The following is a 22,779-nucleotide window of genomic DNA, read 5'->3' on the forward strand; positions in this document are numbered from 1 at the left end:
GTCAATTGGGCGCTAGCACAAAAACCCAACATGAGCACAAATTACGTGAACAAGAAGCTCAACATGACAAATATTTTCCAGGATTTGAGGTAATTAACTTGTCCTCTGTAATATCGTATAGCTTTGAAATCGTGACATTATGTACTTTTGAGGAAAATAGGCAGGTTTCTCGACTCATACCCTGACTTTTAGAAAGGATTGCGTGATGATTAGCTTAGCAGCCGTGTGATGCAGCATGACAATGCAAAGGCGATTGGTGGACAGTCTGCTGGGCAGAGCGTAATACTTTTCTCCATTCATTTACCGCTGGGATTCTTATCTCCTCCTTTTCTAATATCTCTGCTGGCACTTCAGGCAGGCTAAAGAAATTATGAAATTATTAGTCATATTTAAAATGGTATATTACCACTTTGTATTAGTCATTATGATCTTATAAAAACATTAGTACAAATCAAATCAAATTGGATTTGTCACATGCGCCGAATACAACCTTACCGTGAAATGCTTACTTAGAAGCCCTTAACCAACAATGCAGTTTTAAGAAAATATAGTTAAGAAAATATTTACTAAATAAACTAAAGTAAAAAAAAAAGTAAGACAATAAAATAACAATAACAAGGCTATATACAAGGGGTACCGGTACCGAGTCAATGTGTGGGAGTACAGGTTAGTGGAGGTAATTTGTACATGTAGGTAGGGGTAAAGTGACTATGCATAGATAATAAACTTGCGTCATCTGTGGATCTGTTAGGGCTAGGGCTGTTGCGGTGACTGTATTACCGCCACACCGGCGGTCACGAGTCATGAAGGCAGTAAAATTCCACGTCACTGTTAGTCACGGTAATTAGGCTTCTCCAAGCTCTGATGCTGTTGATGGTCATTAGTAGCCTACCAAACTTGCTAACTGCCTGTCCCTCTAATCACTCTGACATAAATGCAAATGTAATCGAAAATCTAATCAAACACTTAATGAGAGCCCCATGAGCTCATGTTGCGCAACATTTCTAAAGGCTATGAAATTGCGCAGAGAAAACAGAGTGATGGCCTCTATTTAAAAGAGGAGGATCCCATCAGATTTCTATAGGCTAGGCCTACTGTATTTATTTCTCAACTTTCCTAATATTAAGCAAATATTAAGCACATTGCTTATCTTTACAACAGGAGTATAGCCTACCTGGCTGTTATGAAAATGAACCACAGGAAAAACGTCCTCCATTCACTATTTAAGTGGAGAGATGACATGTATTTTTTCCCCTGCCCTTGTTTCGAGACAGATGCATGATAGTGGTCCATTCTAAATCAAAACGAATTTCACACATATATTATTTAGTATATGTAAAGACATGATTAAATCAAGAATAGTCTGTTGGGTGACAGTATTAGCTTATCACTTGTGAATTATATATTATCACTTGTGAATGATGCCCAGCTTAAGGCAAGAAACAAAGCCTTTTTGTAAATACTTTTTCGAATCAAAGTCATGCTTATAGCCTACTGCCGTGTGTGCATTGCTGCGCTTATAATGTGAAGAAATAGCCTAATAGCTTATCAACATATTAAGCTAAACGTTCTGATCTGTTGTGTCAGCCTCATTGCGTAAAAAATGATTTTTGATGCTAGTAGTTGTATTAATTAAAGACTATGTTTGGAATATTTATTTCTCGCACAGAATAGAATAGGTCAACTTTTTTACTATGGGGTATAGTAGATTGATATAGGCTAGTGTTTTTGCTGTTCGTTAGGCCTACTCATCTTGTTGGCTGACGAAAAGTAAATGTGGACAGATCTTCAATATGCACTTCGGAATTGGATAAGGACGCGCGCAGTTGCGTCCCCGATGTGTCTGTCTTCACTTTTAGCCTGTGAGAAAGACCAGATCACGTGATGGAGAGCCATGTGAGTGAGAAGTTCTTCGGAGCAGGCAGCACTCAAGGAGAAGGGCTGCAAAAGGCATGGATTTTTTTAGGTTGCATTATGGCCACACAAAGGGGTTGCCGCCAGGAAATTCGAAGCATTATCAAGTGCTTCTCAAATTGTGAATGAGAGACTGATGAAGTGTGTACAGCCTGCGCAAAAAAACAAAGCAGAGCTCATGCCTTTCAAGCAACTTTTTTCAAATCATCATTAGAGTCGCATCATGCAGGCTTGCAATGTATTAAAAATCTAAACATATAGCCCGTTTGTAGAACAACTAAAGTTACATTAATAACTCTAAATTAAGCATATAGGAGTACTTATTTCTTTGTTAACCACTCAACACAGAATAGCTGCATGTGCGCACTCCCTCAAATCGTTTGGAGAAAATATCCTTTCTATTTTCTTCAGCTTTGTTCAATTGTATTCTTCATACTATAAAATAATATAAAATAAGCCATGGAATTCTAAGCAATGAACAAGTATAGCCCACAGCCATATGGCATAGCCAGATCAGGAACTAACATAAGGACAACTCAGACTATGCTATTCTGTTCTTCTGTAATAGACTACATTTTCTTCATATCAGGTTTCTTTAGACCCGTCTAAAATAAATAATGGATTTATTGTGAAGGTGTAGGCTATATTACATGGATTTATTAGACTTTTTAAAATGTAGATGTTCCAAAGGTCTGCATCAGTGGCTTGTAGAGACAGTAGATAAATGTGTTTATATTAATTAACGGTCAATTACCGTGAGTCCGACAGTTATTTGTTTGACAATCAACAGCTTACAACATTTTGTGACCGCCACAGCCCTAGTTGGAGTGGGTCTAGGGTTTCCGGGACGATGGTGTTGATGTGAGCCATGACAAGCCTTTCAAAGCACTTCATGGCTACCGACGTGAGTGCTACGGGGCGGTAGACATTTATACACGTTACCTTCGCTTTCTTGGGCACAGGGACTATGGTGGTCTGCTTGAAACATGTAGGTATTACAGACTCGGTCAGGGAGAGGTTGAAAACATCAGTGAAGACACTTGCCAGTTGGTCCGTGCATGCTCTGAGTACACGTCCTGGTAATCCGTCTGGCCCCATGGCGTTGTGAATGTTGACCTGTTTAAAGGTCTTTCTCACATCGGCTACGGAGAGCGTGATCACACAGTCGTCCGGAACAGCTGGTGCTCTCATGCATGCTTCAGTGTTGCTTGTCTCGAAGCGAGCATAAAAGGCATTTAGCCCGTCTGGTAGGCTCGCATCACTGGGCAGCTCGCGGCTGGGTTTCCCTTTGTAGTCCGTAATAGTTTGACGCTCGTCGGATGTGGCAGGGCTTGCAGAGCCGGTGTAGTAAGATTCAATCTTAGTCCTGTATTGACGCTTTGCCTGTTTGATGGTTCGTCTGAGGGCGTAGCGAGATTTCTTGTAAGCGTCCGGATTAGGGTCCCGCTCCTTGAAAGCGGCAACTCTAGCCTTTACCTCGGTGCGGATGTTGCCTGTAATCCATGGCTTCTGGTTGGGATATGTACGTACTAGGGCTGCACGATATATCGTTTCAGCATCGACATTGCGATGTATGCATCCGCAATAGTAACATCGCAGAACGTGCGATTTAGTAAGGTAAACATATATCAGTCTACAATATATATATTTTTTTTTATGTTAAACTAGCATTATATCTGTCTGATATAACGTAATTTACTTCGATTTATGGGTTATTGGATACACAGTTTATTATTATTATTATTATTATTTTAAACACGGAGTTGGTTGGTGCACGTGGTTGACATGCAGGCTCTGCTTGCGCGTGAAGAAATGATGAGCGAGGAACAGGCAAAAAAGACCGAAATTGAAAATTTGGTTGCAAAAAGAAATGCATCGTCAATTATATGGAAATATTTAGGCTACAGACAGGATGATGTTGACCAAAATAATGTACTTTGTCGAGAGTGCCTTGCAATTGTTGCCACAACACGAGGCAACACGACCAATTTGTTCGATCATTTAAGGCGGCACCACAAATCTTCATATGACGAGTGCAAAGCATCTCAATGCCCTCCAAAGCAAAAATATATTTCAGATGCCTTTGCCAGTATTACACCATACGAGAAAGGTTCCAAACAGCAGAGAGAAATCACAGATTCAATAACATTTCACTTCGCCAAAGACATGGTACCAATTAACACGGTTACCAAAGAGGGTTTTAAAAACATGATCCGGTCGCTTGACAAGCGGTATGTAATGCCATCACGCAACTATTTTTCTCAAGTTGCCATCCCAGAGTTGTACGAGAAATGCAAGGCACAAGTTGAAACAGAGCTGTCACAAGTGGAATATTATACAGCAACAACGGACTTGTGGTCCAGCCGGACAACGGAGCCCTACATAAGTCTGACCGTACACTTTATTAATGAGGACTTCCATCTGAAAAGTCGCTGTTTGCAAACTGCATTTTTCCCAGAGGATCACATCCTGTATTTTTTCATATCGCAATATATATTGCAGAAAAACAAAATATCGCGATTGTCAGTTATTTCCAATATCGTGCAACCCTAGGACGTACGGTCACTGTGGGGACGACATCGTCGATGCACTTATTGATGAAGGCGGTGACTGAGGTGGTATACTCCTCAATGCCATTGGATGAATCCCGGAACATATTCCAGTCTGTGCTAGCAAAACAGTCCTGTAGCGTAGCATCCGCTTCATCTGACTACTTCCGTATTGAGCGAGTCACTGGTACTTCCTGCTTTAGTAAGCAGGAATCAGGAGGATAGAATTATGATCAGATTTGCCAAATGGAGGGCGAGCGAGAGCTTTGTATTCGTCTCTGTGTGTGGTGTAAAGGTGGTCTAGAGTTTTTTTCCTCTGGTTGCACATGTGACATGCTGGTAGAAATGAGGTAAAATGCATTTAAGTTTGCCTGCATTAAAGTCCCCGGCCACTAGGAGCGCCGCTTCTGGATGAGCATGTTCTTGTTTGCTTATGGCCTTATACAGGTCTTAGTGCCAGCGTCGGTTTGTGGTGTTAAATAGACGGCTACGAAAAATATAGATGGTGTGGTCTTGGTAGATAGTGTGGTCTACAGCTTATCATGAGGTACTCTACCTCAGGCGAGCAATACCTCGAGACTACCTTAATATTAGACATTGCGCACCAGCTTTTATTGACAAATAGGCGCACACCCCCACCCCTCGTCTTACCGGACGTAGTTGTTCAGTCCTGCCGATGCACGGAAAACCCAGCCAACAATATTATCCGTGTCGTCGTTCAGACACGACTCGGTGAAACATAAGATATTACAGTTTTTTATGTCCCGTTGGTAGGTTAGGCTCGAACGGAGCTCATCCAGTTTATTCTCCAGTGATTGCACGTTGGCCAATAGAACGGATGGTAGAGGCGTGTTACCCACTCGCCGACAAATTCTCACAAGGCACCCTGATCTGTATTTCCTTATTTTCTTCATGCGAATGACGGGGATTTGGGCCTTGTCCGGGAGCAACATTATATCCTTTGCATCAGACTCATTAAAGAAAAAATCTTCATCCAGTTCGAGGTGAGTAATCGCTGTTCTGATGTCTAGAAGCTCTTTTCGGTCATAAGAGACAGTAGCATCAACATTATGTACAAAATAAGTTACAAACAATGCGAAAAAACACCCAAAATAGTACAGGCAATATGTATAACCTAGAAGTACCCACCCAGATGTAACTGTCCATCTAAGTACTTTTTATCCCCAAACACCACATTTTGCTTTCTGTGTGCTTCCGTCCAGATGTTGAGGTTTAAACCATCCAGCTGCTGTGGAATGAGTACAGCGCTGCAGCGTTTCCCAAAAGGCAGCGCTGCGTGAGGCGGCGTGTGTGCGGTGACGTGACGCAGCATGTTTAGGGCCAAGTTTGAGATTAGGGTGAAGCTGACTGACTGACACGGACCGGGTCATGTCTTTTCATTACGAGGGGTGGATGGATTGGATGATGGGCCTCAGTACTGGGACGGTTAAGATTATGTGATGTGCGTTTGCGTTTGTTAATGTGGAATTTGGTCAACTGGGGGTTTTCTAGGCTTTGTGTATGTTTACGTTGGCATGGCTGCTGTTAGACAGTGTTATATAATGGCTCTATGTGCTGTGCTGTACTGGCAGGGCTATGCTGATAGAGCTGACTACAGTAATCTGCCTGACTGCCAGAGGACGTAATGAGATGATTCCCTGTCTTGAACTTGGGCCTGATTTAGAGACACAAGTCACACACTCCCTCTGCTCCCTCTGCAACACTGATGACTAAATATATTGTTAATTTCCTCTCACTCGCTACACTACACCCAGATGTGACGGCAGGATAAACCAGGTGTCATGAAATGTTCACGTTTTGGTTGCAGACTCAATTTAATAAGATGTAAATATGTAAATTAACAAAAAGAAGTTTTAAAACAGTGGTTTAATAAGACATGCATTTCAAGACATGAATTATCTTATTTGTCTATGTATTGTATGACAACATAAAGTTTCAGAGTCAAAATTCACTTCTCTCTTTGCAGCTTAGATGAGAACGCTGGTTGTGGTAATCTGTCATTTGTGTGACACACACATACACACAGAGGGACACACACATGCACGCACGCCACAGAAAGGGGCCATGTTGTGTGGCTGTGCACTCTAATCCCCTCTAACAAGAGAATGGTACAGTCCAGTAATCCTCTCTCTGTTGCCGTGGTAGCGGTGAGAGGGTTTTGGATGGTAGGTAACGGTAAGACTCCAGCCGACTCTCCTACCAAACACTTTCCTAGCCGCTCACCCGCCTCGCCCTGCCTTGCCCCTGCTCTGGATAATTGGGGGCCGGGGATAGCCTTGACGTTGCAACAGATCACTGGAGAGGGGTAGGTTGTATTTGGTGGGGGTGTGTGAGGGTGTGTGTTGGTGTCTTTAGGTCCCAGTGGCTCTGTGTTTGTGGTTAACCTTGTGGTATACCCCATAGGTACTGTAGGACTGTGGCTAGGCTTGACAGGACAATGTCAGGATAAATAATCAGACATTTCTAGCAGTTTGCAGAATAATCGTCAAAGTGCAATATGGTTAAGGTTTAGGAAATCCAGATATTTTGTGTTGTTATAAGTCTTTGAAACAGGCAAGTGAAAATGTCATCAGAGGAAAAGATTACCATAGCCCGCTGCCTGTAGCTTCAGCTTGGCTGCTCTGTCGGCGTTCCCTGTTCTCTATGTTATTATTGCACATGACGAGTCCCAAGTAAGTGGATTTCTTCTGCAGATCTGATATCGCTGTTGCGTTTCAATATGCATTTCACTAAATCCCACATTGTAACTCCAACCTCGGTTTACACTGGTGCCATAACACTCGCCTGCAAAGCGAGGGGCATGAGCCAAGAGCCGAGGCCTACTAGTGGAGTCACAGTGACGCCTTTCTCTAAAACCTGTTTTGGAACTGTCAGTCAGTCAGATATTTCAGATCCCAGATGTGGGAATTTAGACAGCAGCTAGCAGCATATCGTCCGTGACTTACCGACCGCCAGGCCAGACTAGTGGACACAGCAGCATTATGATAGCAGTATGGCATCGATGATGAAACGTAGCTGATTTAAAACAGAAAACCAAACCAGCAGCCAGGCCAATCCAATCCATTAAGGTGCTTTTAAAAAGAAGTGATCCAGTTACCTGTTTCAGTAGTCCTCCACAGGGATTACACCAATGTGCTTATTGTGTCCTATCCAGGCCCAGGTCTCTGCTGACTGAATGGGATGTGACACTGCTGCTGTAAGCACGGACCTGGCCTATAGTACCTAAGCCTAGAGTATACATCTATGGTATGTGTAGGGGGACAGTATGTGCTTTAGTAAGCATGGACCTGGCCTTCTATACTCTACCTGTAGTATGCATAGGATAAACATATATTATGTGTAAAGAAAGTGTAAACAAACGTTCTTCAGCCCAGGTGCTCAACTGAGGTACTTGAAAATCAAATAAAAACATTCCTCACCTCAGGACACTTCAATGGGTGAATATCAAGGAAAATAAAGAAAAAACACTGTTTCTGCATAGATCTGATTATTCATTTATGGGACATACAAACAGGACTGTCTGTAGTATATGCGTAATATTATGCATAGTATTGGCTTTATTAGTTACCAATGTGCTTATGGCATCCAGGACCAGGCCTGACTGAATGGGTTCTTTTGACACTACTGCAGTAAGCATGGACCCACCCTACTGTATGGATGGACTACACCAATAGGATGTGTATGGTGCTTTAGTAAGCACGGAGCTATAGTATGTGTTGGTTGAACAGTGTGTGCTTTAGTAAGCATGGACCTGCCCGACTGTCCCTCAGTATCCATGAAATAAACCTAGGGTAGTGTGCATCTGCTATTGTAAGCATGAGCAATGCTTTGGCTTTAGGTCGATGCGCTTTAGTATGTTGTAGTCCAAGTATGTTTTATAGGCTCTCTGTTTAGCTATGGACCGGGCCTTGTGTTGCATTGTCCATGTCGTATGTGTGTAGGCCTAGTGCACATCATGCTTTAGGAAGCACGGATCCAGGCTACTGCTAGTAGGTAAATTGTATAGTTTTCTTGCTCAGTAGGTATGAACTAGGCTTTTTGTGCAGTTGTTTTATAGTTAATAAACTACTGGTTTGATAAACTCAGACTATGCCTTGTGCTGTGTCAGGTAAAGTACTGTATGTGTGGTCCAGAGATGGTTGCCAAGGCCAGGTGTTTGTAGTGTATAGACATAATCATGGACCACTCCTTTGGCTTCATGTGGCTGGACACAGAGTTAGGCGGAATTCATGGTTCACAGCTGCAGAGCATATTATTACAACTTCACAAGCCTCATCTAATTGGCTGTTATAGAGGCATGGACGTAATGTCAGAATAGACTGCAGACTAGTGTCACGGCTGCGAACTGTGATTTGAAGTTTGTGTTTTTTGGGGTAACAAAGCCTCAGGGGTGGACGCAACAGTCATGGTGTCGTCATAATGGAAAGACTTCCTACTTGCTTACCACCAAACAATGATCAAATACAACTGAAACGTACTGGGGGAGTTTAGTCTAGTGGTAGAGCTGCCGACTCCACACTAACCCTAAGATCTGCCACTTTCTGTCCTGATGTATATACCTGATCTGTCTCCCCATCTCTTTCCTTGCTGTCTAAATAAAGTACAAAATCCGAATAAAAACGAACAAATGAAACAATGTATTACACTAAAAAACAACAAAAATAACATTGCTTCTGCCACATGTCCTGCAACAGTACTTTTCTTTCCTGCCACTGCCGCAAGCCGTTACAGATGAGTAGTTACTGTAATTAAGAAGCCAGCTAAACCCATAATTGACAAGTTACATTGCATAATGTTGCACAACGATTCCCTGAACAATGCCATGTCAATGTGCATGTTCGGACATTTTGAGTGATTGGTGTAGTGGAGCGGGTTGAGAGCTTCAAGTTCCTTGGTGTCCACATTCACTAAGGACCTATCATGGCCCAAACACACCAACACAGTCGTGAAGAGGGCACAGCAACGCCTCTTCCCCCTCAGGAGGCTGAAAAGATTTGGCATGGGCCATCAGATCCTCAAAAAGTTATACAGCTGCACCATTGAGAACATCTTGACTGGCTGCATCACCGCTTGGTATGGCAACAGCTCGGCATCCAACAGCAAGGCGCTACAGAGGGTGGTGTGTACGGCCCAGTACATTACTGGGGCCGAACTCCCTGCCATCCAGGACCTTGATACCAGGCGGTGTCAGAGGAAGGCCCTAACAATTGTCAAAGACTTCAGCCACCGAAGTCATAGACTGTTCTCTCTGCTACCGCACGGCAAGCGGTACCGGAGTGCCAAGTCTGGGACCAAAAGGCTCATGAGCAGCTTCTACCCCTAAGCCATAAGACTGCTGAACAGTTAATCAAATGGCTATCCAGACTCTACCCACACACTCACACGTACTACACTGACACGCCAACATACACACACACACTACATATGCTCACACACACAAAACACACACATGCATATTGACGCCACACACATACACACTCACACACAGACACACTTTCACACTCTTCACACATGATGCTGCTACTCTGTTTATTATCTATCCTGATTGCCTAGTCACTTCTACCCCCACCTACATGTACTGTACATACTGTATTACCTCAATTACCTCAACTACCTCTTACCCCTGCACATTGACTCTGGTACTCCTTGTATATAGCCTCCTTATAGTTATTTTATTGTGTTACTATTTCCTTTTTTATTTTTTATTTAGCAAATAGTTTTATTTTTAACTCTGCATTGTTGGGAAAGGGCTCGTAAGTAAGCATCTCACAGTAAAGTCTACACCTGTTGTATTCGGCTCGTGACCAATAAAATGTGATTTATTAATTTATTTATTTAAGGTATATTTAATGCTAACATGAGGAATTTTTGCATCGTCGTTGGCCGCAATAAACAGCTGGCTGGTGTCAAGTACTCTTTTCACACTACTGAGCCGAGCTGCGCTGGCCTGGCTACACTTCCACCCATAGTTGCTGGAACCATGCTGGGAAAGGACACTATGGAAGGAAAGGACAATTTAAGCAAGCACTGTATGGTTCGGGTCGGAACAATAGTGTGAAAAAGGCAAAAGTGTGTGAGAGGTCCAGGAACGGTCCAAGAAACGTCTGCATGTCTTTGCACCAAATCGGTATATTCCAATATAGACCATTGGCAAGGGTTAGGTGTAAGGGATCTGATGACGAGTAGGCGGGGAGTCGCTGTGCTCTGGCTGTGACAGTGTGACAGTGATAGGCCATTAGAGTGAGTGTCACTAGAACAGGTCACACATGGTCATCCTCAAGTCCGCTGGCGCGGCTGTAACTGGGCTCTGACTGGGAGCGCTCAATATCAGCATGGGGCGATGAAAACACTGGATTCAATATCAGCATGGGACTTGTCTGTTTACACACAAAAACAGCACTATACGGGTTAAACACAGCAAGACATAACACATAACATTGCCTGTTGGCTGACAAGTTACTACACTTGAGTGACAAAATACCTCTACTAAGCGTATTGTACAGAACTTAAGTACTGTGCAAAATGGGTTGTTTTATAGTACCTTCAAAATATATTCACATATACTATGTAAGATGCACTATTCACATACAGTATTTGACTGTTCGATTCATTGAGCCTCAATTATCAATCATGTGCAGCACAAATGTTTACGTTATTTGTCGGTATGAGCGATCTTTGCTCGATAATTACAGCATTTACATTATGTTGATACATGAGGCCCAGTGTGTCGATGGAACAGTCTAAGATGGTTCTGTACATACAATCCCATATAAACTGAACAAAAATATAAACGGAACATGCAACAATTTCAACGATTTACAGTTACAGTTCATATAAGGAAATCAGTCAATTGAAATAAATTAATTAGGCCCTAATCTATGGATATCACATGACTGGGCAGGGGTGCAGCCATGGGTGGGCCTGGGAGGGCATAGGCCCACCCACTGAGGAGCCAGGCCCAACCAATCAGAATAGGTTTTTCCCCACAAAAGGGCTTTATTACAGACAGAAATACTACTCAGTTTCATCAGCTGTCCGGGTGGCTGGTCTCAGACGATCCCACAGGTGAAGAAGCCGGATGTCGAGGTCATGGGCTGGCGTGGTTACACGTGGTCTGCAGTTGTGAGGCCAGTTGGACATACTGCCAAATTCTCTAAAATTACGTTAGAGGTGGCTTATGGTAGAGAAATGAACATTAATTTCTCTGGCAACAGCTCTGGTGCACATTCCTGCAGTCTGAACCTCAGCATTGTGGGCGAACACTCAAATTCCCTCCTGATACATGCCTATCTGAGCTCAGGGGACCGACCGCTTTCACTCCGTCACTTCCCTAGAACAATGGACTGGGCTTAGGTGTACTGACAGTCGGACAGTATTCTATTCTACGGTTCTATTGTAGGTAACCCTAATAACGAGGGCTTTGAGCCCAAATATAGTTTTTCAAATAACATTTTATTTGCCACATGCGCCAAATACAACAGGTGTAGACCTTACAGTGAAATGCTTACTTACAGCTCGTGTTGTATATTGTAAGTGTGTGTGTGCTCATGTGTGCAAGTATATATATGTACTCCCGAGTGGTGCAGTGGTCTAAGGCACTGCATCGCAGTGCTAGCTGTGCCACTAGAGATCCTGGTTCGAATCCAGGCTCTGTCATAGCCGGCCGCGACCGGGAGACCCATGGGGGTGGTGCACAATTGGCCCAGCGTCGTCCAGGGTAGGGAATGGCCGGCAGGGATGTAGCTCAGTTGGTAGTGCATGGCGTTTGCAATGCCAGGGTTGTGGGTTCGATTCCCACGGGGGACCAGTATGATAATTTTTTTTAAAAATAATGTATGCACTCACTAACTGTAAGTCGCTCTGGATAAGAGCGTCTGCTAAATTACCAAAAAAAATTATTGTGTGGTCTCAAACGGCTAGCAGCACTGAGCGGTATCTTCATAGAGATCTAAGCAGTCACTTCAGAGAGTTTTCTCTTCACATGGTGCTGGCTGGTCCTTAAGTTTGATCCTGTTACTCGGTCATAGCCTTGTCTGCACTAGCCCAGTTCTACAGGAGTAGATAAGTAGGTGTGGCTCTAAAATTAGATACCTGATTCCTGACTCTTAACCCGATGAAGCTAGGGTGACAAGGAGAAGACACCAATGTCATCCAGAGCCACTTCCCCCACACTTAGTTCCCCTCCCCCAGCCACAGCTGTTATTTCTCTATGAACGAATGAACAACAGACTTTCAGCATGCCTGTAGAGAAGGGCATTTTACGTACTGCACTGACACAAATGACTCTATGATTGGCTGAAAGAAATTGATAATAAGAAGATGGTGGGAGCTGTACTGTTAGATTTCAGTGCAGCCTTTGATATTATTGACCATAATCTGTTAGCGGAAAAACATATCTGTTATGGCTTTACACCCTCTACCATATCGTGGATTAAAAGCTATCTATCTAATATAACACAGAGGGTTTTCTTCAATGGAAGCCTCTCTAACGTAATGCATGTAAAGTGTGGAATTCTGCAAGGGATCTGTCTTGGCCCGTTACTGTTTTATATTTTTACTAATGATTTACTACTAGCCTTAAACAAAGCCTGTGTGTCTATGTATGCTGATGATTCAACCAGTGGCGGTCAGTGCCGTTTAAGGTGAGGGAGGATGATTTTCTTTTCATGAGCATGGCCTTATTTCTATTACAGCATATTGGATGACTGTCATTCATATTCCATTCACCCAGTTCAATGTAACAGCGATAGGTTTAGGCTACTACATGATACTAAAATCGTCCCTATACCCATCATGAGGTTGCTACAACCTAGCTTATGAATGAAAGTTTAAAATGTAGGTGCACACAGGTCGAGAGACAAATTTGAGGTGACAGACAGTGACACATGGACAGACAGTAACACATTCAATACCACCTTGCACACTCTTGCCTGCATCTAGCTGATATAGGGTGTATTCATTAGTCCAACAGTTGCAAACGAGAGTTTCTCTTAGACAAATTCAGGTATGTTTATCCCCGTTTTGTTCCGTTTGCTTCCGTTTAAGAAACGTTTTTCAACAGAATCGGCGGAATTAATAGACCCCTGATCACGCATAAACACAGTTCACTCTCATAACAGTCACGTTGTATTCCTTTTCTTCCCTTCGCTTCAATGCACAACACATCAGCTGTATGTGACCAGGCGAATAAACCTTTCCAAGTCAAACTGCTACACACAGCCTACATCGTTGTCACCATATTAGCTAAAGTAACGTCAGCATAGCTAATAGAACTAACGCGCTAGTAAACCCGCTACAATCATGCAGTAACGTTAGTGTTCCATCAGTAAGCAATTATACCGGTGGGCCCCGTTGGCAATACATTAGTAATACCAAAAGCTTACCTTGACTTGGAAGAGTTCCAGTGTTGTGTTAGAAAGTCATAGCCAGCTAGCTAACATAGCATCCCTCTGTTTGAGCAGGGTGTTTCAGTAGGCTAAACTAGCTAGCTGCATTTGCTAGCTAAGTAAGTGAAACTGAAAGTGAAAGAAACTGACAATCTCTCTCTCTTTATTTCTCTCTTGCTTCTCCTTCATTTTGAATTAATTTGTTCAAAACTGTTCAACTATTGTCTTTCACTCTCTTTGAGTCAACTACTCACCACATTTTATGCACTGCGGTGCTAGCTAGCTGTAGCTTATGCCTTCAGTACTAGATTAATTATCTGATCCTTTGATTGGGTAGACAACATGTCAGTTCATGCTGCAAGAGCTCTGATAGGCTGGAGGACGTCTTCCGGAAGTTGTCATAATTACTGTGTAAGTCTATGGAAGGGAGTGAGAACCATGAGCCTCCTAGGTTTTGTATTGAAGTCAATGTACCCAGAGGAGGACGGAAGCTAACTGTCTTCCAGCTACACCATGGTGCTACCCTACAGAGTGCTGTTGAGGCTACTGTAGACCTTCTTTGCAAAATAGTGTGTTTTAATCAGTTATTTGGTGACGTGATTATATTTAGTATCGTTTTATCTAAAAAGGGTAACTTTTTAAATGTTTTAAAATTTTACTTTTTTTATGAAATTCACTGAGGATGATGGTCCTCCCCTTCCTCTTCTGATGAGCCTCCACTGGATTCAACCCTACACTATACACATCAGCAGCCACAGCTCTAAACAAAGAGTTGCAGTTAGTTTCAGAATGGGTGGCCAGTAATAAACTAGTTCTGAATATATCTAAGACTAAGAGCATAGCATTTGGTACAAATCATTCCTTAAACTGTAGACTTAAGCTGGATCTGGTTATGAAAAATGCGGCTATAGAACAAGTTGAGGAAACTAAACTTATTGGTGTCACCTTAGACTGTAAATTGTCATGGCCTATTGATTCAATTGTTATCAAGATTGGGAGAGGCCTGTCTGTGATAAGGAGATGCTCAGCATTCTTGATATTTATTTAACAAATTATTAAAGTGGAAAATCAATCCAACATAAACTGACATTCACAAACAGAAACAATACAACACCATAACAACATTACTAACACCACTACTGGCTGAACAAGTCCTACAGGCTCTAGTTGTATCATATCTTGCCTACTGCCCAGTAATATGGCCAGGTACTGCAAAGAAAGACTTAATAAAGCTAAAGCTGGCTCACAACAGAACAGCACGTCTTGCCCTGCAATGTTCCAACAGAGCTAATGTCAACTAAATGCATGTTGACCTTTCCTGGCTCAAAGTAGAGGAGAGATGGTCTGCATCACTTCTCATTTTTGTTAGAAATATGAATGTGTTAACTCCAAACTGTCTATTCAATCAACTGACATACAGCTCTGACAGACATTCATATTCCACAAGGCATGCAACCTAAGGTCTCTTCATTGTCCCTAAAGCCAAAAATGAATTCAAGGCAACGCACAGTAATTTATAGAGCCATGATAGCATGGAACTCCCTGCCATCTCAAATCACTCAAGCAAGCAGCAAAAGTAGCTTTAAAAAACGAATAAAACCACACATCACAGCACAACGCCTCTGACCTAAATAACTATAGTATCTCCCTCCCGAGCACATCTGGTGTTTGGGTTCAAGTTAAAGATAGGATGTGCCCTTGGCACCAGGATATCAGGGCTTGCTCAGAGAAAGCAATTGTAAGCAAAGCCTCAGTAGAGAAAGGAGGTACTGCTCCATATGATATTATAGTCTGGTCAGCTTACTGATGTTAGTTTTGTTGATGTGTATGAAAGTGTATTTTTATTTTGTGTGTGACTGGTGGATGCTATTGGGTGTGAGTGTGGTGCGGGGAATGGAAAATGGAAATGCAAAACAACTCCATAAGAGAACCGGAGGAAACTCGATATCAAGGGGACTTTATTCATTTTATGAATTTGTCCAAAGGGCACGCACTATACCTTAGCTAAATCTTTATGGGCGGTAGACTGTAACACGGCAAATGTTTGGTTAAATTCATATCTATGTACTAGACAGGGCGAAGGATGAACGTGAAGCCCATCTGACTTTGTTAAATGTATTGAACGGAGTGGAGTGATGGATCTCTAAAAAGTCCACATTTGTAGCTAAATTGAATGATTCAATTGAAACATTAGCTATAGGAAACTCCAACACGGTTGCTGAGGTGAAGGATTAAATTGAAGCCTTGGCGGGGAGGAAACTCCATCTTTAGCTCATTTATGGCAACGTTGCTAGGGTGAAATCTGTGGTTGAAGCTTTAGCTGGAGGAATTATTGTATTTCCATTGTCGTTTTCATTGCACTTGCATTCAGTAGCATCTATGAAATATTATTATGAATAGTATTGACGTCAAACGGGAGAACCAAGGACACGGGTGGTTCCTAATATTGCTAGTGTTTACAGAATAACTGGTTCTGAGAGATTAGGATCAGGACCTGCAATTGTAAAAGTAAGCAACTGTAACAAAATGGATGATTGCAGTGTAGCCGTTATTATGAGTACATGTTGCATGGACTGCTAAGGCATAAGAATATAAAAGTGTGTAATGTAATTCTATGTACAGTGAGGGAAAAAAGTATTTGATCCCCTGCTGATTTTGTAAGTTTGCCCACTGACAAAGAAATGATCAGTCTATAATTTTAATGGTAGGTTTATTTGAACAGTGAGACAGAATAACAAACAAAAAATGTCAAAAATGTTATAAATTGATTTGCATTTTAATGAGGGAAATAAGTATTTGACCCCCCTCTCAATCAGAAAGATTTCTGGCTCCCAGGTGTCTTTTATACAGGTAACGAGCTGAGATTAGGAGCACACTCTTAAAGGGAGTGCTCCTAATCTCAGCTTGTTACCAGTATAAAAGACACCTGTCCACAGAAGCAATCAATCAATCAGATTCCAAACTCTCCACCATGGCCAAGACCAAAGAGCTCTCCAAGGATGTCAGGGACAAGATTGTAAACCTACACAAGGCTGGAATGGGCTACAAGACCATCGCCAAGCAGCTTGGTGAGAAGGTGACAACAGTTGGTGCGATTATTCGCAAATGGAAGAAACACAAAAGACCTGTCAATCTCCCTCGGCCTGGGGCTCCATGCAAGATCTCACCTCGTGGAGTTGCAATGATCATGAGAACGGTGAGGAATCAGCCCAGAACTACACGGGAGGATCTTGTCAATGATCTCAAGGCAGCTGGGACCATTGTCACCAAGAAAACAATTGGTAACACACTACGCCGTGAAGGACTGAAATCCTGTAGCGCCCGCAAGGTCCCACTGCTCAAGAAAGCACATATACAGGCCCGTCTGAAGTTTGCCAATGAACATCTGAATGATTCAGAGGAGAACTGGGTGAAAGTGTTGTGGTCAGATGAGACCAAAATCGAGCTCTTTGCCATCAACTCAACTCGCCGTGTTTGGAGGAGGAGGAATGTTGCCTATGACCCCAAGAACACCATCCCCACCGTCAAACATGGAGGTGGAAACATTATGCTTTGGGGGTGTTTTTCTGCTAGGGAGACAGGACAACTTCACCGCATCAAAGGGACGATGGACGGGGCCATGTACCGTCAAATCTTGGGTGAGAACCTCCTTCCCTCAGCCAGGTCATTGGAAATGGGTTGTGGATGGGTATTCCAGCATGACAATGACCCAAAACACACGGTCAAGGCAACAAAGGAGTGGCTCAAGAAGAAGCACATTAAGGTCCTGGAGTGGCCTAGCCAGTCTCCAGACCTTAATCCCATAGACAATCTGTGGAGGGAGCTGAAGGTTTGAGTTGCCAAACGTCAGCCTCGAAACCTTAATGACTTGGAGAAGATATGCAAAGAGGAGTGGGACAAAATCCCTCCAGAGATGTGTGCAAACCTGGTGGCCAACTACAAGAAACGTCTGACCTCTGTGATTGCCAACAAGGGTTTTGCCACCAAGTACTAAGTCATGTTTTGCAGAGGGGTCAAATACTTATTTCCCTCATTTAAAATGCAAATCAATTTCCAACATTTTTGACATGCGTTTTTCTGGATTTTTGTTGTTGTTATTCTGTCTCTCACTGTTCAAATAAACCTACCATTAAAATTATAGACTGATCATGTCTTTGTCAGTGGGCAAACGTACAAAATCAGCAGGGGATCAAATACTTTTTTCCCTGACTGTATTCAAATGTTTTGTACATCTAATTTAGGTCGTTTTGTACCTGTCTATTAATGTTTTGTATTATGTCATTTTATGTAGGTCTGTCCTTCAGCTGTAATTGTCTAGTAATGTTCTGTATTATGTCATGTTTTATATTTTGTGTGGACCCCAGGAAGAGTAGCTGCAGCTTTGGCTTAAGTTAATAGGGATCCTAATAGAACACTAATACATCAGGGCCTGTATTTATAAAGCAGTGCTGATACAGCATCACTTTTCCCTTCTCATAATGAATATGAGGGGATACCTGATACTCGATCAGCGCTCCTAATCTGAGACGTTTAGTAAATATGGGTTCAGAAGTACTCTCTTTCTCCTAACTCTTAAGAATCGCCTTACTCTAAGCAGTGTATTGTAATCATAAAGGAATATCAATTAAAGGAGAGGAGGGACTCTCCTTTCTAAAGAATAATTGTGAGTTACATCCAGTTTGAGGGGGTAGGTAGCTTTGTCTCTGCTAATATTGGTATGTGAGTCACGGTTCAGGCTGGAGGGATTCCCTGTGGATTAGATGAGTGTGTAGAGGAGTCTGAGGAGTCAGGCCACTGGGAAGGAAGGAAGGCTGGAGGATAGCTGGATTATAATCACTGTCTATCTGTCAGTTGTGCTGGGAGTCAGGTTGATATTACACATCCTTGTATTACACAATCCGTTTTCTGCTATTATTCCACTATGTTCTCTTTTAGTCACCTTGTTTGACACAGCTCTCTACACAGGGGGAATGATGCTCACATCTAATTCTGAAGCGCTTTTCAATCAAGCCGTTAGCCAAAGAAAATTGTTTAGTCATGGTTTCCTTAGATTTGAATGAAGGGCTTTGCACCTCTGTCGGTCTGGGTATTATTATGTCTAGTCTGGATTTAGCCTTACATAGCCAGTGTGAGACTTCTGAGTACTGTGCTTCATTACCTGGGTTCAAATACATTTCAGTATCTGCTATTTAAAAGACTTTTTTCTGTGTATATGAGTTTTTCAAATACTTTCCAAGTGTATTTCCAAATACATTCAAATATTCAACTCAAATACATATCAGAATACTTTGAATGTATGTGAAAGTAATTGAGATATTTGAAATTGTATTTGAATCCAGGTCTGTTCATTACGTTGACTTATGTAATACTCCAGGTGTCATGGTTTGCCCTTGCCTTACCCCATTCTTTAGCTTCTTTAATCTGTGTCAAGTGAGGTTGAATTATTATGTGCACGGGTGCGCTTCACACTGCTACGACTTGGTAGCTACGGAACCAAAACAGCAGAGAGGTTTAGCCTCGCGCTTCAACGCTCTTAGTTGTTGCGGAACTTGACCCACTATGTGTTTACTTTGTGCATGCAATGTCATCTCGCTGAGTCTGCCTTTTAGGCATAATTGTGAACTTCCTGGTTTGTGCCCCTGGCAGGTTGCAGCAGAGACCCCGTGCGTGGTGTTAGATGAGGCTCCAGCCAGGTGTGAGGAGGCTCCCAGAGAGGAGGAGGAGTCAGGGCCGCAAGTGACCCCACCCCCGCTGGGCCTCTGCCCCGCCCCCACCACTAGCCTCTCACACCAGGAGGAGCACACAGAGGAGCAGCGACTACAGTTACTGGTGAGAACAAATACATTAATGCCACACACGCGCACACACACATGATTGCTCCACTCACCTCGTACAATATACAACCCTGTCATGGCTAGTTAGACTGACACATAAACACATGCACATACCTCTTGTTAGAGACTGGACAGATATCATGAGTGGGATATGATGTAATGCTTGCTTGTAGTCTGGAGGATGGCCTTATTGATGCGTATAGATAAACCAAGCATTAATGCTATGGCTGATGGCTCACAGACAAACAATCGTTAGAACAAATTAGGCCACAGGTCTTCTGCTTTTTAATTATCAATATTGCCCGCACCCCCCCACCATTAAGCTGTTGCATCTAGTCAGTCAATTAGCCACTGAGTCCCCCCACACAGCACACATAACAGTCCTTCTGCGGTCATCATAATGCTTGGTTATACTGTTGTGTCTGGCGATGGATGTTGAAATAAGCTGATTTTTCAATTTCGCTGGGGGGGGGCTGCATGAGTCTGCATGTAAGCTGCATTTAGAGTAATTAAAAAATGCTAAGCTTGGTAATACCTCGTTGTTACCATGTCAAAGGTCAATATGGAAATCAAGGGCTTATAATTTATTTTGGATCCAAAACAGATTGATCGTGATTTGTGCAGACACTTTTTGTCAAACACAAAAATGATATGTTGATATGCTTTGACATCTGATATACAAGACAGGGTATCATATACATAGTACTGTAGCTGGATAAATAGGCCTGTCACATTTAGGAATAGGCAACCAAAAACAACACTAAAAGCTCCTATTTCAAACACTGGTCAGATTTCAATAGGGCGAATATGGAGTCAGATATGGATGTTTCTGACGCGTGTAGGTCGTGTAGTTGCTGTAACGTGACATGCTCTGGCTTTGTTCCAGGAACGCGAGCTGAGTAAGAAGCGAAAAGAATGTGAAAACCTCCAGCATGACGTAAGGAAGAGACAGAAGAAATGTCTGGATTTGGTAAGAAATCCTCAGGGCCGCGAAGGGCCGTCCACTCGTGTGTTTGTTAACTACTGTACTCTCAGGGTGCTACTACCAGTGCACCAGGTGTTACGACCAGCGGAGGCTGGTGGAGTGAGAATATCCCACTGAAATGGAATGAATAGAACAGTATCAACCACATGAAACACACGGTTCCAATAATTCCATTCCAGTCATTACAATAAACCCATCCTGAAATGAAGGTGACACCAGCCTCCACTGATGACAGCACTAATGTTACGACTGTACTACAGTATAATGACTATATTCTCTCTGACTGGGGCTGATGAGATATAATGGCTTCATCCCTGGCTGCTGAATCTGAGTCTTGTCTTCTTGTCGTCGTTGGTGCTCTGACAGGAGAGCCTGCTTGAGGATGAGCAGGGCAAAAATGAGCGACTAGAGGAGGAGGCAGATCTCCTCAGGAGGAAGGCACAGCTGCTCAACCAGGTCAGTCTCCATTCTATTCTATTTTTTGAGGGCCTCTTTGTGTTGTTTTGATGACAGAATAAATCTCTACATTATGGTTCAAATGGGAACCCTCAACTGTCTTTTCTGTCGTGAACCTTCAGTAGACCGGAAGGGCTTCTGTTTCTATGTTGGTATGGGACAGTATTTGTTTTGTGTCTGTCCTTCTCCTGCTAGTCCTGAGGAATGTCAGTACTCTCTCGCTCTCTCTCTCTCTCTCCCTCTCTCTCCCCATCCCTCTCTCTCTCCCATCCCTCTCTCTCTCTCTCTCTCCCCATCCCCCTCTCTCTCCCCATCCCTCTCTCTATCTCTCTCTCCCATCCCTCTCTCTCTCCCCATCCCTCTCTCTCTCTCCCCATCCCTCTCTCTCTCTCTCCCCATCCCTCTCTCTCTCTCCCCATCCCTCTCTCCCCATCCCCCTCTCTCTCCCCATCCCTCTCTCTCTCTCTCCCCATCCCTCTCTCTCTCTCTCCCCATCCCCCTCTCTCTCCCCATCCCTCTCTCTCTCTCTCTCCCCATCCCTCTCTCCCCATCCCTCTCTCTCTCTATCCCCATCCCTCTCTCTCTCTCCCCATCCCTCTCTCTCTCTCCCCATCCCTCTCGCTCTCTCTCCCCATCCCTCTCTCTCTCTCTCTCCCCATCCCTCTCTCTCTCTCTCCCCATCCCTCTCTCTCTCTCTCTCTCTCTCTCTCTCTCTCTCTCTCTCTCTCTCCCCATCCCTCTCTCTCAGGCCCGGGTTGAGAATGAGGAGCTGAGGGAAGACCTCTCTGAAGTGACCGCTCAACGTGATTCAGTTCTCGAGGAGAACCAGAGCCTCCGTGCCAAACTGGAGAACCTAGAGCAGGTCCTAAAGGTACAGGCTCACCTCCAGTCTTCTGTTGCTACACTTCCAAGTTTCGTTCACTTGGCTATTTCAGAACAAATGTGAAGAATCCGGAGATCCCTGGGACCAGGTTCACTTTGACTACAAACAGAGTAGTGTTAGCATTTATTAGTAGTGTTGCCAGTATGCATTTGCTAGTAGTGTTGCCATTTTCATTTGCCGCATGGAAGCCGAGTGTACATACTACAGAGTAATTATGTAAGTGTTGTGTGACCACATGAAATACGTGTCTCCTTTGATGCTTGCAGCATATGCGAGAGGTCGCCGAGCGAAGGCAGCAGCTGGAACTGGAACATGAGCAGGCACAGGCTATCCTCAAGTTCAAACAGGATGAGATCAAACGGCTACAGCGGGTGAGCAGCACCATACATGGCCTCTGATCCTCTGTAGCTCAGTTGGTAGAGCATGGTGCTTACAACGCCAGGATAGTGGGTTCAATTCCCAGGACCTATATGTAAAATGTATGCTTATATGAAAAATATATCTAAATGGCATATACAGTGCATTCGGAAATTATTCAGACCCCTTCCCTTTTTCCATATTTTGTTACGTTACAGCCTTATTATAAAAAGGATGACAAAGCGAAAACATGTTTTTAGATATTTTTGCAAATGTATTAAAACATTGCTATGAGACTTGAAATTGAGCTCAGGTGCATCCTGTTTCCATTGATCATCCTTGAGATGTTTCTACAACTTGATTGGACATGATTTGCAAAGGCACACACCTGTCT

General features: G+C 43.2%; 1 protein-coding gene across 1 annotated transcript in view; it reads left to right on the forward strand.

Annotated features, from left to right (window-relative positions):
• The window catches only part of LOC311136393 (peripheral-type benzodiazepine receptor-associated protein 1-like), a 204,764-nt gene that overhangs the window by 135,084 nt on the left and 46,901 nt on the right, over window positions 1-22,779 (forward strand). The window contains exons 7-11 of the mRNA XM_084170490.1: window positions 19,517-19,699; window positions 20,591-20,674; window positions 21,056-21,145; window positions 21,894-22,016; window positions 22,295-22,399. Coding sequence (XP_084026616.1) covers window positions 19,517-19,699; window positions 20,591-20,674; window positions 21,056-21,145; window positions 21,894-22,016; window positions 22,295-22,399 — 585 coding nt within the window. The remainder of the gene's footprint in view (window positions 1-19,516; window positions 19,700-20,590; window positions 20,675-21,055; window positions 21,146-21,893; window positions 22,017-22,294; window positions 22,400-22,779) is intronic.

Source organism: Coregonus lavaretus (genome assembly GCF_964263955.1).
Source record: "Coregonus lavaretus genome assembly, chromosome: 10".
NCBI classification, from domain to species: domain Eukaryota; kingdom Metazoa; phylum Chordata; class Actinopteri; order Salmoniformes; family Salmonidae; genus Coregonus; species Coregonus lavaretus.